General features: G+C 36.7%; 1 protein-coding gene across 1 annotated transcript; it reads right to left on the reverse strand.

Moving 5' to 3' along the window:
• Positions 1-12,142: 12,142 nt before the first annotated feature.
• On the reverse strand, positions 12,143-13,535 carry LOC132186129 (G-type lectin S-receptor-like serine/threonine-protein kinase At1g34300). The gene is made up of 2 exons (XM_059599954.2): positions 13,472-13,535; positions 12,143-13,341 (listed from the first exon to the last, which is right to left on the reverse strand). The coding sequence occupies exons 1-2, from the start codon at positions 13,533-13,535 to the stop codon at positions 12,143-12,145; spliced, it is 1,263 nt and encodes a 420-aa protein (XP_059455937.2).
• Between the last annotated feature and the right edge of the window lie 2,046 nt (positions 13,536-15,581).

Here is a 15,581-nt window from a genome sequence, read left to right on the forward strand (position 1 = left end):
ATGAATGAGAACTATTATTTTTGTAATACTTTATTCTTTTAAATGACAATGTTTGTGGGTATCATTCTTGAAAAATTCTCACGAGACTTCGCTCATCCTCTAGGGTTTAAAAGGCTTATTGTATTCGCTAAATGCAATCGTACATCTCACAAAAGATGAATTTATCTTTTTGTTTTTCAGTTTATTCTCTGTTTGGTATTGCTAAGGGACTAGTAATATGTAAGTTTGGGGGTGTGACAAGCGCTAAATGTTGCACATTCAAGCCCTTTAACTTGTAGGTGTTAATTCCTTCGGATTCTTATTTGTTTGATTTTTGTTTTGTTTTTGTGTTTTAGTTTTTTTTTTTTGGGCAAACCATTGAAAATTGTGCTTAAAAGGCAAAACTGGGCACATTTTGGTACCACGATCAAGCGCAGCTGCACTTGGGATCAAGCGCACATGCGCTCGAGCTCTTGCAACCTAAGATCGAGCGTATCTGAGCTCAAGTGCACCTTCCTAAGCTCGAGCGCTCATGGGCGTACAATGCACGACAAGAATTCTTTTACAACTTGGAATTGTTTTTAGTCTCCCAATTGGATTGGGAGACAGACCTCCGGTTTTCCTAGGGATTCCAGGGCTTTTAGGGTTCTCATAATCCTTATAAATATGCCTCTAAACTTTGTAAACAGATACACCACTTTCTAGAATTAGAAATAAAAAATTTGCCTTTGGAACTTAGAAGATCATAAGCGACTAAACCCTTTCGTGGGGTGTTGATGTAACCCTATCCAAGCACAATAGTTTGATTGTCTTTAATTTCTAGATTTTCATTTTATGCATGTTGATTGTATAACTATGAGAATTCTACCTTTTGATTATGTTCTTAATTATTAAATGCAATTGTTCTTAAATTCCAAAATCAATATTTATGAAATTCTTCTCTTGTCTTAGAAAGTATTTGACTTTTGTTGATCTCAAATCATTCTTGTTTTCTATGATTATGAGGATGATGGTTATACAGTGGGTTTAATTGGCATATGATTAATAGGATTTGATAGGACATGCCTAGGGAAGACGGATTGTACTACACCCTAGTTTAGTGTAATTTAGGTAGACAGTATGTGCCAACCGAAGATGTGTTACACTTATTCATTGATTGTATGCATCATGTTAAAGAATTTGATAATTTATACCTAGGGAAGACGGGTCGTACCTCATCTTAGTGGTTTGGTGGACGATCTGTGCCAACCGAAGATAGATTATGCTTATTCTTTAATATGGTAGTTTATTGTTTATTTATAACATGCATAGAATGAATTTCTGGGATTAAATATGATTACCCATTGTTGTGCGGATAGAGGTGAAGTCAATACCCTACACTCTCTCTCATCATTTAATTCTATTTTATTTTCATGCACTTTAGTTTTAAAGAAAATCAAATCAAATATCTTATTAATTAAGTTAATTTTAATCTTTCGAATTTTGATAACAAAACCTCTGCAGTCCTTGAGGTTCGACACCCTTAATATAGCCTTATCCAACTGGATTTGTCCTATTGCGAGTGGTAATTCTTATAATTGATATTTTTTGTTACAAAAATACCACATCAAGCCTTCTTTACCTTGATCAATTTTATCGATTCCCAAGCTTTACCTTTCTATAGTAACTCCACCTCTGTCAGCATGCCATTCTAAACAGACGATGAGTCTCCACTACCAGCGGTTAGAGCAAAGAAAACCATGTCCTCAAATCCATATTTCTCCGGTTCTTTTCGATTATGTTTCTCTCTGCCTCTTGCTAGAGAATAAGGCTCTTCTTGGTGCTCTGAATCTCTTGACAATTCTTCATCATCACATATGTCCGTGAGTGAACGCTGTTTGTTAGGCTCCACCTCCACAACCTGTTTCCCTTTCTGGCTCTCAGTCGATGCTTCATTCTCACCCTTCCTTAACATATAGGCCTCATCAAATACCACTTCTCTGCTAACAATTTTCTTCTTTGAGACTGGATCCCAGAGCCTATAGCCCTTTAACACCAAATTCCAAACCAAGACAAATACATTTTCTTGACTTTGATTCTAATTTCGATCGTTCTCCACTCTGCACATGAACATATGTTGGACAACCAAATATTCTCAACATAGAATAATCAACCGGTTTACCTAACCATACTTCCTCTAGAACCTTGAAGTCAATCCCAGCGGCTGGAGATCAGTTGGTGACGAAGCATGCATAATTAACTGCCTTAGCCTAGAAACCCTTTGGCAATCTTACACTCAACCTCATACATCTCGCCTTTTCCAACAGTGTTCTGTTCATCCTTTCGGCAACTCCATTCTCCCGTGGAGTCCCTTTCACTGTGAAGTGAAGAGTAATGCCTTCTGTTTTGCAGAATTCCAAGAATGCAGTGTCTTTGTACTCTAACCCATTTTCGGAGCTGAGATACTTCATTCTTCTTCCCGTCTGATTTTCTACCTGCGCCTTCCACTACTTGAAGATGGTGAAAACCTCAGACTTGTGCTTCATAAAATACACCCAAGCCTTTCTTGAAAAATCATCAATAAAACTGAAAAAATAATATGCACCTCCATTTGATGGCACCGCCATTGGTCCCCAAACATCTGAGTGAACATAGTTGAGAACACCTTTGCTTGTATGAGACGCCACCTTAAAGCTGACTCTTCGTTGCTTCCCATACAAACAGTACTTGCAGAAACCCAATTTACATGACTTCACACCTTTCAACAAATTCCTCTTGTGAAGCTCAAACATACTACGCTTGCCTAAATGATTAAGCCGTATATGCCGCAAAACTGTATTATCATTATTTGGTTTTGTCGAGAAGTCGTGAATGGTTCTAGTATTACGAAGATGGCAGTTTTAAAAAAGGACCTACATGATCTTCTTGAGCAGGAGAACACAAGATGGATGCAGACATCTAAACAATTATGGCTTAAAGATGGTGACAGGAACACAAAATACTTCCATGCAAGTGCAAAACAGCGTAACCAGAAGAGTCGTGTGGTTCGAATTTCAGAGGAGGTGGGCTGCCAATGGGAGACGGAGGAAGACATTGGCAATGCATTTATAACATATTTTGGCTAGGAAAGAGGAGGAACGATGTGGCCATGTTTAATGGGGCTCGAAGGAAGTGTCTCCACGGCCATGAATAGCAAGCTGTTGAAGGAATTCACAAAAGAAGAGATAAAGGTGGCGCTTTTCTAGATGTCACCTCTAAAAGCACTGGGTCCGGATGGTTTTTTGGAGGGTTTTTATCAAGACAACTGGGATACGGTGGGAGATGAGGTTTGTAAAGTTATCATTGGTGCACTACATTCTGGTTTTTTATATTCAAATTTTAATTTTACTTATTTAGCTCTCATTCCTAAGATTCAAAATCCTACTAAGGTTTATGAATTCCAACCTATTAGTCTGTGTAATGTAAGCTATAAAATCCTGTCGAAAGTTCTTGCTAATTGGTTGAAGATAGTATTGCCAGAGGTAATATCCTCTTCTCAGAGTGCATTTATCCCGGGTAAGCTCATAACCGACATTATTGCAGCATATGAGACTTTGCATACCATGCACTCTCGTATGTATAGGATGAAAGGGTATATGGCTATCAAGCTTGATATGAGCAAAGCCTATGATAGGGTGGAGTGGGTCTTCTTAGAAGCTATGATGGCTAGAATGGGGTTTGATGCTAGATGGATTAATCTGATGCGGATGTGTTACAGTACGGTCATTTATTCTATATTGGTGAATGGCAATCCGGTTGGGAGGCTTCAACGTTCTAGGGGTTTACGGTAGGGAGATCAAATTTCTTCGTATTTATTTCTCTTATGTGTGGAAGCTCTTAGTTGTCAACTGTCACTTACAGAGAGGGATGGGAGTCTCATGGGAGTCCCAACATCTTGACGGGGTCCACGCAACAATCACCTTTTCTTAGCAGATGATAGCCTTTTATTCTGTAAGGCAGATCTCAGACATTGGCAGAGATTGACAAACCTGTTAGACACATATGAACAAGTGTTAGGGCAGTGCTTGAATAAGAGCAAAACTGCGATTTTCTTCAGTCGTAATACCCCAAGAGAGATTAAGGAGGAGATTTTAGAGGTATCAGGCATCCCGGTATCCCAAAGGTATGATACATATTTGGGACTTCCGGCTTTGGTGGGCAAGTCGAGAATTGCGGCTTTCCATGGTATTAAGGATGGGGTGTGGAGGTGGCTTCAAGATTGGAAGCTCAAATTTTTATCACAGGCAGGGAAGGAAATTCTGTTGAAGGCAGTCATACAAGCCATCTCGACATATAGTATGAATGTTTTTTTGCTTCCTAAAACTTTGTGTGCATAGATTAATTCTCTCACGCAAAAATTTGGGTGGGGGCACAAATCCAATGAGTCTTGAATCCATTGAATGAGTTGGAAGAGGATGGGATTGTCGAAATCTATTGGATGCATGGGGTTTAGAGATCTAGCTTGCTTTAACACAGCTCTTTTGGCGAAGCAATGTTGGCGATTATGGGATTGTCAGGATAGCCTTACGGCGAGGATTATGAAAGCCAAATATTATCCGAGAACCACAGTTCTTGACTCAGAGGTGGGAAATAAACCATCTTATATTTGGAGAAGCATACATAGTTCGCGTGACTTGGTTAAAGACGGTTTGATTTGGAGAATCGGTAATGGGGAGAAAGTTGACATTTGGGGAGATAAATGGTTGCATATGCCATCTACCTACATGGTCACCACAGTTGGGCCAATTAAATGATTCTTGTGTTAGCTCACTTATTGATATTGATACTAAGTGGTGGAATATGGATTTGCTTTGGGAACTTTTTTCAGAAGATGAAAGAAAGGATATACAAAAGATCCCTATTAGTCTCACGAATCAACTAAATATCCAAGTTTGGAGGGGACAAAGGGCCAATTTTTGGTAAGTAGGGCTTATCACATGGCTAAGGAGAAAGAAAACAGTTTTATGGCTAAATGTTCATTGCGGGTAGGTGATAGTAGCCTATGGATAGAGATTTGGAGGCTTAATATTCAAAATGCGAGTAAGAATTTTATGTGGAGAGCATGTCATAATCTCTTACCTACAAGAGAAAATTTGGTTAAAAGAGAAATTATTCAAGATCCTTTGTGTCATATCTGTGGTAGAGAGTTTGAATCTATTATGCATATATTATGGTCATGTCCGTCAGCTGTGGATGTGTGGGGGGCGAGTTTGCTGATTTTCCAGAAAAAAAGCAAGTTTGAGAGATACTTTTTTGCAATTGGCTGAAGAAATTTTTGGGCACTATCGTGGGGAGGAATTCCTATGTTTTGTGGAGACAGCCCGAAAGATTTGGTTTCGTTGCAATGCTTGGATTCATGAAGGTATTTTCTCTCATCCAAATGATGTTGCGCATGCAGCTATTGGAAGTATAGATGATTTTCATGCAGCCCAACGTGTGCCAAAAGACTCATGGCCGTCGTTAGCACCCACTATACAGTACTGGAAGAAACCTGAGAATGAATTGTTTAAGGTTAATTGTGATGCAGCCTTGGATCATCAAGGGGGTTGTGTGGGTATTGGGATAGTTGTTCGTGATGAAGATGGACGTGTTTGTGTGGCAAGGAGTCTCACCCGGACTGGTCTTCTAGAACCTACACCGGTTGAAGCGGTTGCAACTTTCTATGGGGCATCTCTTTGTCAAGAACAGCCTGTTCGAAATATTTTTCTAGAAAGTGATTCTCAGTTGGTTATTGATGCTTTAACCTATACTGACCACAATGAGAGTAATTTTGGGCATATTGTGGATGATACAAGAGTGATGCTTAATTAATTCTGTCAATAGAAATGTGGGCATGTGGGTAAAGATGCAAATAGAGTTGCCCATTCCTTAGCTAAGGAGGCAACAAAATATGTCATGAATAGAACTTGGTGGAATGAAATCTCGGGTTGTATCACTGATGTTGTAAGGCTGGAGCAATCTGCTTAGTCTTGATTTCTTTGTTAATGAGAAGCTTTGGATTGTTATTTTCAAAAAAAAAAAAAAAGGAAAAAAGGAAAAAAATGGTGGTGGAAATTGATGAAGATTTATTAGTGGGTGATTTTATGTACATGTTCTTATTTACTTTTATTCAAATAATTCATTTATTTCTTTAGTAAAAAGATTGAGAGACATGGAACAAGGCATTAAGAAAGAAAATTATTTTATGACAAGAAAGAACTTCAAGTCAATAGAGTACACTTCCCAATACACCTCATTACATATGTGACATCATTGTTGTGTTTCTTCAGTTTTTGAGTCTTCCTTCCCCTTCAAACTTCTGGTTTTCTTCTTCATTTTTATGGTTTTCTTATTTCTTTTTTCACCTGCCTACCTTAGTCCACTGCCATCTTCAGTTACATAGGAGAAGAAGAAGCATCTGCAAGCAAAAGCTCTTCTGCCCACCCTCTGCAACTGAGTATAGTATAGGAGGAGAGGACTGAGGAGGAATATGCGCCAAGCCTTAAATAAAACCAAAAAAATTTACATGAACCAAATTTTTTTCAAAATATTTGTAGGGGCCCGCCCCTACGGTAGCGGATATACATGGGCGACCCAAGGGCGGGCGCCCCCGGTAAAAAAAATTTAAAAAAATTCCTTAAGTATTTTTAAACCAAAAATTTAAGGGCACTCCTGGTAATTTCAATTTTTTGAGCCAGATGTAAGTCTATGAAGTGCTACAACTTGCCCACTATCTCATTTTAATAATAAACAATTAGCCCATCATGTGCTACAACTTCTCTCCTATATTAAAAATAATTTTCTCTCTCTCCATGCATGTGCTACAAACTGTTGGATGTTATTCACCGATTTTGATGCTTTGAGGAAAAAAAGAATAAATAAAGAAAGAATAAAAAAAGGAATAGAGAAATAATATTTAAATGATAGTGAAAGATTATTTAAATGAGATAATAAAAGTGATAAGTTAAAATGCTGAGCCGGATGTGGGTGCTATAAAAAAGTAGGTAGCTAAAATAGATAAATGTGGTTTTTTTGGCAAAATTTAGACTCTAGTTTCTAAATTTAGACTCTAGTCTCTAAATTTAGACTCTAGTCTCTTCTCTGTAAACTCTAATCTCTAATGTGCTTTATACTTTTAGATTTGGAGCTTTTCTAAAAGAAATAGCCGTAGGCTAACAGCCCACTAAAAAATACTCATTTTTCTTAGATACTACTAGTCATTTAATTGTGCTTAATTTATTTCGCAAGTAGTTTAAATTAGTATGTGTTTGTGATGTCATTAGATGAAGATTTTTAATAGTTACTTTGTTTTTTGTTTTTACATATATTACGTGATACATATATTATGGTATAATTTATTTTTTGATTGTATTTACCACATTATAAGAAAAAAAAAATTATCATTATGTTTTATTATTTTTTTGCGCTCCTAGTAACTCAAATTCCTAGATCCACCACTCCCTACCTATATCCGCCACTGGGTGATAGAATGCAATTGTAGAATGTCTCAATACAATTAAAATACAGCTTAATTCCTTTCAATTATAGAGAGTGTATTAATTGAATTTAAGTGGGATTCATAGCAGGATAATTCTCTATTTTTCCACCAGAAAAATCTCCTCCTCATTATTAATTATTATTATTTTATCAAGTAGCACTTTCATCCATTTCTCACCCAAAAAAATACCTACATGCAACTTCCATATATCTTATTGTGTAGGTTTCTTCTATTTGCAAACGTAACAGTGGTGACAAACAAGCAAATTTCAAATGCCAAGTCAACATTTGATGATCAAATCCTCATCATTCCTTCTTTTTTATTTTAAATTATTTTTAAAGAAATCATGCAATCCGTCATGTGTTAAAAAAAAAAAAGGATTAAGATGTTAAAAGATTCAACAATTAGATTTATTTATTTATTATCATGTTAAGCTTTTGAAACAAGCTTACCTGTTCAATGTTGTCATCATAAGTTGTTTTTTGCCGGATATAAAAGATCCTCACTCTCTAAGCAGCCTCCCTATATAAAGACCTCACTACATAAGGAGCCTCGCTACAATTACAAGTCAACTTAATTCCTTTCAATTATTGAGAGTATATTAATTGAATTTAAGTGGCATCCACGGAAGAATAATTCTCTAAATTTTCTATTTTTCCACTATTAAAATCTCCTCGTATTTGTTTTAGGGTTAAATATGCTTTTTTAGTTTCTACATTTTGTGCCATAATGAAATAAGCACTTTGATTTTTAAAAATATTATAAATAGTACTTATGGTAAGTAAATAAATTCACTTCATACATTCGTCATGATTCTGTTAGTTTTTTAATGGAGCTACTTGTAACCCTTATACCTGAACGAACTATACTTGTAATTTCAAGGCGACACATCGCTTGTTACCTTGTTTTTGGATGTTATGTCAAATTAAAAAAAATATATTAAAATAATATCTAACAAAAAACATAAAGGAAAGATAAACCATAAAAACCCACGAAATCGAACACTCCTTCAGTTTCTCTCCATCCCCTTGGCCTCTTAAATTTTCTTCTTGTTTTTGTTTGATCCGTGCTGCCCATTTGCGTCTTCTTGTTCTTCCTCATCTGGGTGGCTTAGATTTTGGATGTTTGTGTTGATTCTATACCGAGATTCCTGCCTATTTGGGTTTGGTTTGGATTCTTTGTGATACAAGTAGCTCAAGTTTTGAATATTCTTATTGATTCCTTATTGATTTTTTGGTTGATTCTTTTCCTTCGTTCTTCTTCTTCATCTGGGTGCCCCAAATTTTGAACTTTCTCATTGATTTATTGATTTTAGGTGGTAATTCGGGACTGTTCTTAGTTTTGCTCTTGTTCTTCATCTGGGTGCCTCCGATTTTTGGCGCCAGCCACCCTAAAACTCTTCAGTTTCTCAAGCAACGGCGACGGCGTGGAAGATCAACGGCGTGTTCAGGGAGGGACGGCGAGGGCGTGGAAGATGGGTAAGCTGTTTTTGGTTCTGCAAAAACCTAGGGGGTTGGAGAAAAACTGAAGGAGTGTTCGATTTCGTTGGTTTTTATGGTTTTTCTTTTGTTTTTGTTTTTGTTTTTTTTGTTTTTGTTTTTGTTTTTTTTTTTTTTTTTTGTTGGTTTTTGGTTTTCCCATGGTTTTTTTTTTTTTTTTTTAAATTTTTGGGGTTACATATTATTTTAATATTTTTAATCTGATGTCGCACCCAAAAACACTGGTACCACGCCATGTGTTGCTGTGAAAAAATATTAATGAAATCATGACGGAAGTACCAAGTGAGTTTATTTACTTACCATAAGCACTATTTGTGACATTTTTGAAAACCGATGTGGCTTTTTTTTTTTTTTTTTTTGAAGGGAAAAATTTCATACTCATTTATTGATAAAAGGTCGCGAGCAAAGCTTTTACAAACAGAGCAAAAACGCTGAAAGCAAATTATAGACGAAGCTAAAATTACATATGTCAACAACATACTAATCAACCATTACAAAATATCCACTAATCCATGACTATTCATTAGGTTTAAAAATATATCTACATCAAACAGATATCTTCCAATGCATAAGTAGCACTTATTCCACGGCCTTGAGTGCTAAGAACCCTCAAGTTAAAACTCTTCTCCTCGACTCGATAGCCAGGATATCGTTTACATCCACAACCCAAGAGTTTAGACCAAAGCAGAACGGGTAGATAAAGAGAGGACATAACCTTATTACAAGCAAAAAGCAGAAAAGAAAAACATACAAGAAAATAAAGGGATAAAACAGAAATACAAGCAAAATAGGGAAAAAATGGAAATACAAGGAAAAAAAAAGAAGGAAAAAAAACAGTATGCAGATAATGGCAGTTGGGAGGAAGCCGATCGCGTGCTGGTTGGAAACCGACGCTGAAGGTGGCGTTGGAGGTTCATTGCTGTGGGGACGCGAGAAAGACCCGGCAATGGACTGTGGGCGGTAGAGCGGGCGCAGAGGAGATCAGCAGTGCACACAAAACAAACTACGGGGAGAGTTTAAGTGAATCTCTCAAGAGCAGCACCCACAGAGTGTGCAAAACAAGCAACATAAGCCAAGCCCGATCCAGCAGAATAATGTAGCAGAGGGTGATGGCAGGGGAGGAAAGCGGCAAGGTGGAGAAAGGGAGAAGGGCCACACCAGAGAAAAGTGGACCCGAGGGGGGAAAGGGGTGGCAGAGAAGGGGGAGAGATGAGGCAACGAGGCTAGGGGCATTAGGTAAACTTCTAGTACCTGTTGCGAAGAGGGCGAGGGGAGGAGGGAGGCAGCCAACGGCCATCCCTCCTCCCCAAGCCTGGAGATATCTTACCTGTGCGACTGCGGCGCTTAAAGAGAAAAGAGCTAGGGTTTGGGACTTTGCCCAAACTTCTGATATTACTGCTGGTTCGTTTCTACAAGCCTATTGCCTTCGTTTCTATGAGCTAGGGTTTGGAAAGGCATTCAACCCCTTTTTTATATTATTGTTGGGGAGAAAATCTCCCCCGATGGGCCTTTTTTTTTTTTTTTTTTTTTTTACACATATTTACCATATGTCATTGTCCACTCACCTAATGACATGTGTCTACCTTCTTTTTGGATAAAAGATAAAAAGGTAAAGGAGAAAGGGGCTTTTTCTTTGGATCCTTCTTCCTGCCTATACAACTCAGGTTAGGACCCTCACATCTCTCTCCAAAAAAGTCTCTCTCTCACACACCTTTGACACTCTCTCCCCCCCCCTCTCCTCTCTCTCTCTCTCTCTCTCTCTCTCTCACACCTTTCTCTCTTCCCGTAAATCTCACATACATCTTTCATTATTCACACACTGATTTATAGATGAATAAAGATAAATTTTCATTATATTTGCCATCCACAATTAAAAATGCTAATTTAAGTGTCGGAGAGTTTTCAGCCCCAACTGAAGACCCTCTAACCTTGCCATTGTTTTGCAGGAACACTATTGTCGTACAAGATTAGATTTTTCACAGCTTAACCATCAAGAAAATTTAGTGAGTAGCAAATTCCTTGACCAGAAAAACGTGTCAACAATTATTATTTTAGTTTTATCAATTAGCACTTTCATTTGTTTCTTACCCAAGAAAACCTACTTGGAACTTCTATATATCTTTTTGCCAGTTTCTTCTACTTGCAAATGTAACAATGAGTGACAAAGAAGTTGTTAGTTTTTACGCGTTCAAAACACTTTTGTGTATTTTGGTTTTAAATTAGACAAAATGTACTTAGGATTTTTCTGTAGAAATTCAAAATTGCGGTTTGAGTTCGAACTACCAATTTACCAGTTTGAAATAGATAGTGTAAGAAGCAAAATCAAGTCAGACGGATTCATCAGTTTGAAGCTCTGTCCTAAGTCTATTCTAAGTAACAATGATTCAAGGTTTCACATAATCATCCATTCCTAGTTATGTTCCAAGATAAGTTCAAGATGGTCATATTGAAGCTTTGGCAAAGTGGTTCATTCCAAGTTAATTCGAACCGAAGAATTCTAGTGTTATTCATTCCAAGTGTAGTCCTAAATTTGCACTTCGTCACCAAATTACTTGTGTTTTGGTTTATTACTTTTATTAATTTTTAAATTCCGCATTATATTGGTATACACCTATTCAAATAGGGGTGGACAGATTTGCTGCCCACCGGCCGTCACTGAACTGCCGCCTACCGACTTCCAACTACAGGTAGTAGGAAAAATCTATACCGACGACTGTTCAGTTCCGTATGTGCTATGAAAAGTTTGAAGTCTCTCTCTATCATGGGCATTAAGTTTTTCAAAATTTCTCTAATGTTCTAAATTTTGTTTAGGTGTGTAACAACCCTGGAAAAAAAATGCTAGCTACATTGGCATTATAATCTCAAAATGATTAGTCAATTTTGAAACTTCCCTAGATTTCCTTTTAAAGTCCAGTTCCGCTTAGTAACTACACAATAGGGATACACATACTATCATTTGTACACATACAATTTTTTTTAAAAAAAGGATAACCATTTTTGACAGATTCCACCATTTTAATTACAATTCCATCTCATATTCATCCAACATATTATCCATTCCATACAACCCATCATTCAAACAACACTCAAAATACAAGCAGAAAATCAGGAATGTCATATGATCTCACCCACACACACATACACATACAAACACATACCCTTCAGCCACCTAAGTGGAAGCCATTTCAATCTCATATTTCCTCATCACAGGAGTAGCACATACAAAGCCTCCAGATCCTGCAACCAGTATTTGAGATGAATATTCCGAATCAAAAGTGCTACCTGACTGCAATGGATTGAAAAATACTTTAGGGCCAGGACTAACATCCAACATGTGCTGGAATGGACATAAAGGTGTTGGAATTTCTACTGCTCCCTCCAACATCTTCACCACAACACTCATCACAGGCCTGGATTCAGGCCTATACTGAACACACCAGAGAGTTACTTTAACCATTCTTTCTGAAATTTCTATATGATTCTCCTCTACCCCACAAACAATGGTCAACTCTACCAGTTCTCCATCTTCAAACTTTTTCCAAGCCCACCTTGGGAACCACTTCTGGCTCTCTGGAAGTTGGATATTTAGGTTCCTTCTTCTACCTATGATTTCAAATAATAACATTCCAAAGCTGTAAACATCACACTTGTGGGTCATGGGAAATGGCATCCACATTTCTGGTGCAGCATATCCAGGAGTCCCCCTTCCACCTGTCATTGTGATATGAGTATTTTCGCTGTTACATAACTTGGCCAAACCGAAATCAGCAACCTTAGGAAAGAAGTTTGCATCCAAGAGAATATTTCCTGGTTTTATATCATAATGGATTATTCTCTGCTGACATTCTTCGTGCATGTAAGTAACCCCTCTGGCTGTCCCAACTGCAATCTCATGAAGCTTTTCGAATCCCAAGATGCTCTTCTCATGGAATAAGTACTTGTCAAGCGAGCCATTCCCCATGTACTCATAAACAAGTGCTCTCATGTTCTTCTCAAAACAGAAACCATAAAGACGAACCAGATTGAAATGATGAACTCTTCCAATTGTGCTAACTTCTGCCATGAATTGTTCCTCAATTCTCTTATCAGAGCTCCCATATAGAACCTTCACTGCCACAATGGTTCCATTACTAAAGATCCCCTTATACACCGATCCAAACCCTCCTGCACCCAACAAATTGGTGAAGTTGTCTGTTGCAATCCTGAGCTGCTGAGAGGTAAATCTGATTGGTTTCTCTCTTTCCATATCATTGAGAAAATTATCCATGGTGAGAGTCAGAAATCGCGAGTCCGAAGCAAGAGTGCTGCTACCAGTTCGAGCTCTTTTATTGCATATCACAACCAAAATAAAAATCTTTACAACGATGACTACTGCAAAGTGTTAGAACTCAATAAGAACAGAACCACTTGAATGTTCAGAACTAGTTGTAATAATAAGAATAATCAACTAACAAAGTTGGAAAAGAAACTAGCAAAAAGAATATATTTAAAATCTTACCCAAGATCACTACAATAACAGCTGCGTCGGCAGCTGTTGCCCCTTGGTCATCTGCAGTGGACATTAATCAGGAAACAGAGAACAAACACTTCTAAAAGCACCCTCGCAATCTCTATAGCACACAAAAGAGCTGAGAACTTGTAGAAAAAGAAATGGGTGAATAGATGATATATCTACAACAATATGAAGTTTGGAACAAAAGAGAGAACTTCCAAGCAGCAGAGCCCTTGAATTGACCAGTGATTACTTTTAAATGCTCGTTTTTTAACATGATAGTGAAAATCATCATTAAACAAATAATATACGTATTTTCATTTGTTATTTCATCCAATAACAAGCGGGGCGTGTCTTGAAACTACGTGGAATAACAAGCCGGCCATAGTATGAATATAGAATCCAGAGCATTTTGAGGATTTAAAACCGATGGTACATGGGAAGGATAATCCAACTATGTTTCTTTTTTCCAAGTGTAGTAGTAGTATCATAGTTTGATGGTTGGAAAGCACCATTAATATTTTTAATTTTCTAGGCCATTGTATGCAACGACTTGTATATGCAGAAGCAGACATAATCTGCTTTCTGTCAAGCAACAAGTAAAAAATTTTAAAAAAGAGAATGAAAGCGACTATTAAAGCCGTGACAAACTAAAGCATATCAAATGCATGGTGAGAGCGCAAATTGAATCTAAATGGTGATTGAATACAAGGAATTATGAGAAGCAGGAAGACATGGCCTCGAAATCCTCGCCAAGTCTTTAGTTAATCCGTGGCAATAGCATATATGAGCTTTCAACATATATATATACGTTCAAACTTCTCCAAAAGTCGCCTGTTTTTGTCTCGTATTTTGCATGATAAGAGTTGCTAAAAAAAAAAAACATTATCTGCCATTTCTTTATGTTTTGCTCCAAGATTCCATGTACAACCAAATGATGGGTTTACCACTCGCGGTATTGATCAAAAGACAAAAACAAAACGAAACAAAAAAAGAAAGAAAGTGTAAGAGGTTGAATTTCATACTAAATTTACTTTTTCTAGTATGGGGCCTTGTACGGACTTCCATGAGGAGTTTAATTTGAAGTTTCATTCCTTAAATTTTAAGTTCCCATGGATCTTTTCGTTGCTTAGTTTTTCTAGGAGAAATAGAGTTCAATTACTTTATCTTTGGAGGCAAATAGTAACACGTTCAACCAAACCCTTTGTATATATATAGGTTAAAGAAAAATAAGTTTTATAAGGTTTTTGTGCCTTTTAATAAGAGGTTCACATCTCAACTTTGAGAAACAAAAAAAAAAAAAAAAAAAAAAAAGAAAAGAAAAGAAAAATAAAAAAACTAGATGAAAGCAAAACACTGAATCATACCAAATCTACACTTTAAAGAACCCTTTATCTACCTTTTTCATAATTTTTTTTTTTTTTTTTAAAAAAAAATTATTTTGAAGCATATGTTGGAAGAATAAAAGTGCGTTTAACACTTAAAAAGTCAATTTCAATAAAAAAAAGTACTCGTTTGGTAAAAAAATTTGAAAAGAGCTTTTAAAGGTCAAAAAGCTAGCCTAAACATAGCAAAAACGCACTTTTGGTAAAAACTTCATTTTTCAATTTTTTTTTTGACTTAAAAACTATATTTCTCAAATACAATCTCAAACATGCTCGAAGAGTATGCCAGAAATACTCTAATTAAGGTGACAAAAATGGGTGATCCTCCACTTCAATTCACGTCTAAAATCATGTTTGTGATTGCGTTTGAGAAATAGAGTTTTTAAGTAAAAAAAAACACATTTTGGAAAAAGCTTTATTTTTAAGCTTGTCAAAAGTGCGTTGTGGCCATTTTTTTTGGCTTTTTGGTCTCTTAAAAGTGCTTTAAATTTTTTTTTATCAAACATGTATTTTTTTCTTCAAATAGACTTTTTGAGTGTTAAATGCACTTTTAGGTCTCTCGAATGCATATCTAAACAAGCCCTAAAAGATAGACTGAATTGTTGGGCCGGGTTAATTAATTGTTGATTTCAGGCCGAGTGCTTGGTCTCAGTAGGACTTTTAACCCAAAGCCCAATCTAGTGGACATGGGTGAATCAATGAGTTACTATCACTACAAAAATTTTAAAAAA

This window comes from Corylus avellana, chromosome 6 (assembly GCF_965113065.1).
Source record: "Corylus avellana chromosome 6, dhCorAvel1.hap1.2, whole genome shotgun sequence".
NCBI classification, from domain to species: domain Eukaryota; kingdom Viridiplantae; phylum Streptophyta; class Magnoliopsida; order Fagales; family Betulaceae; genus Corylus; species Corylus avellana.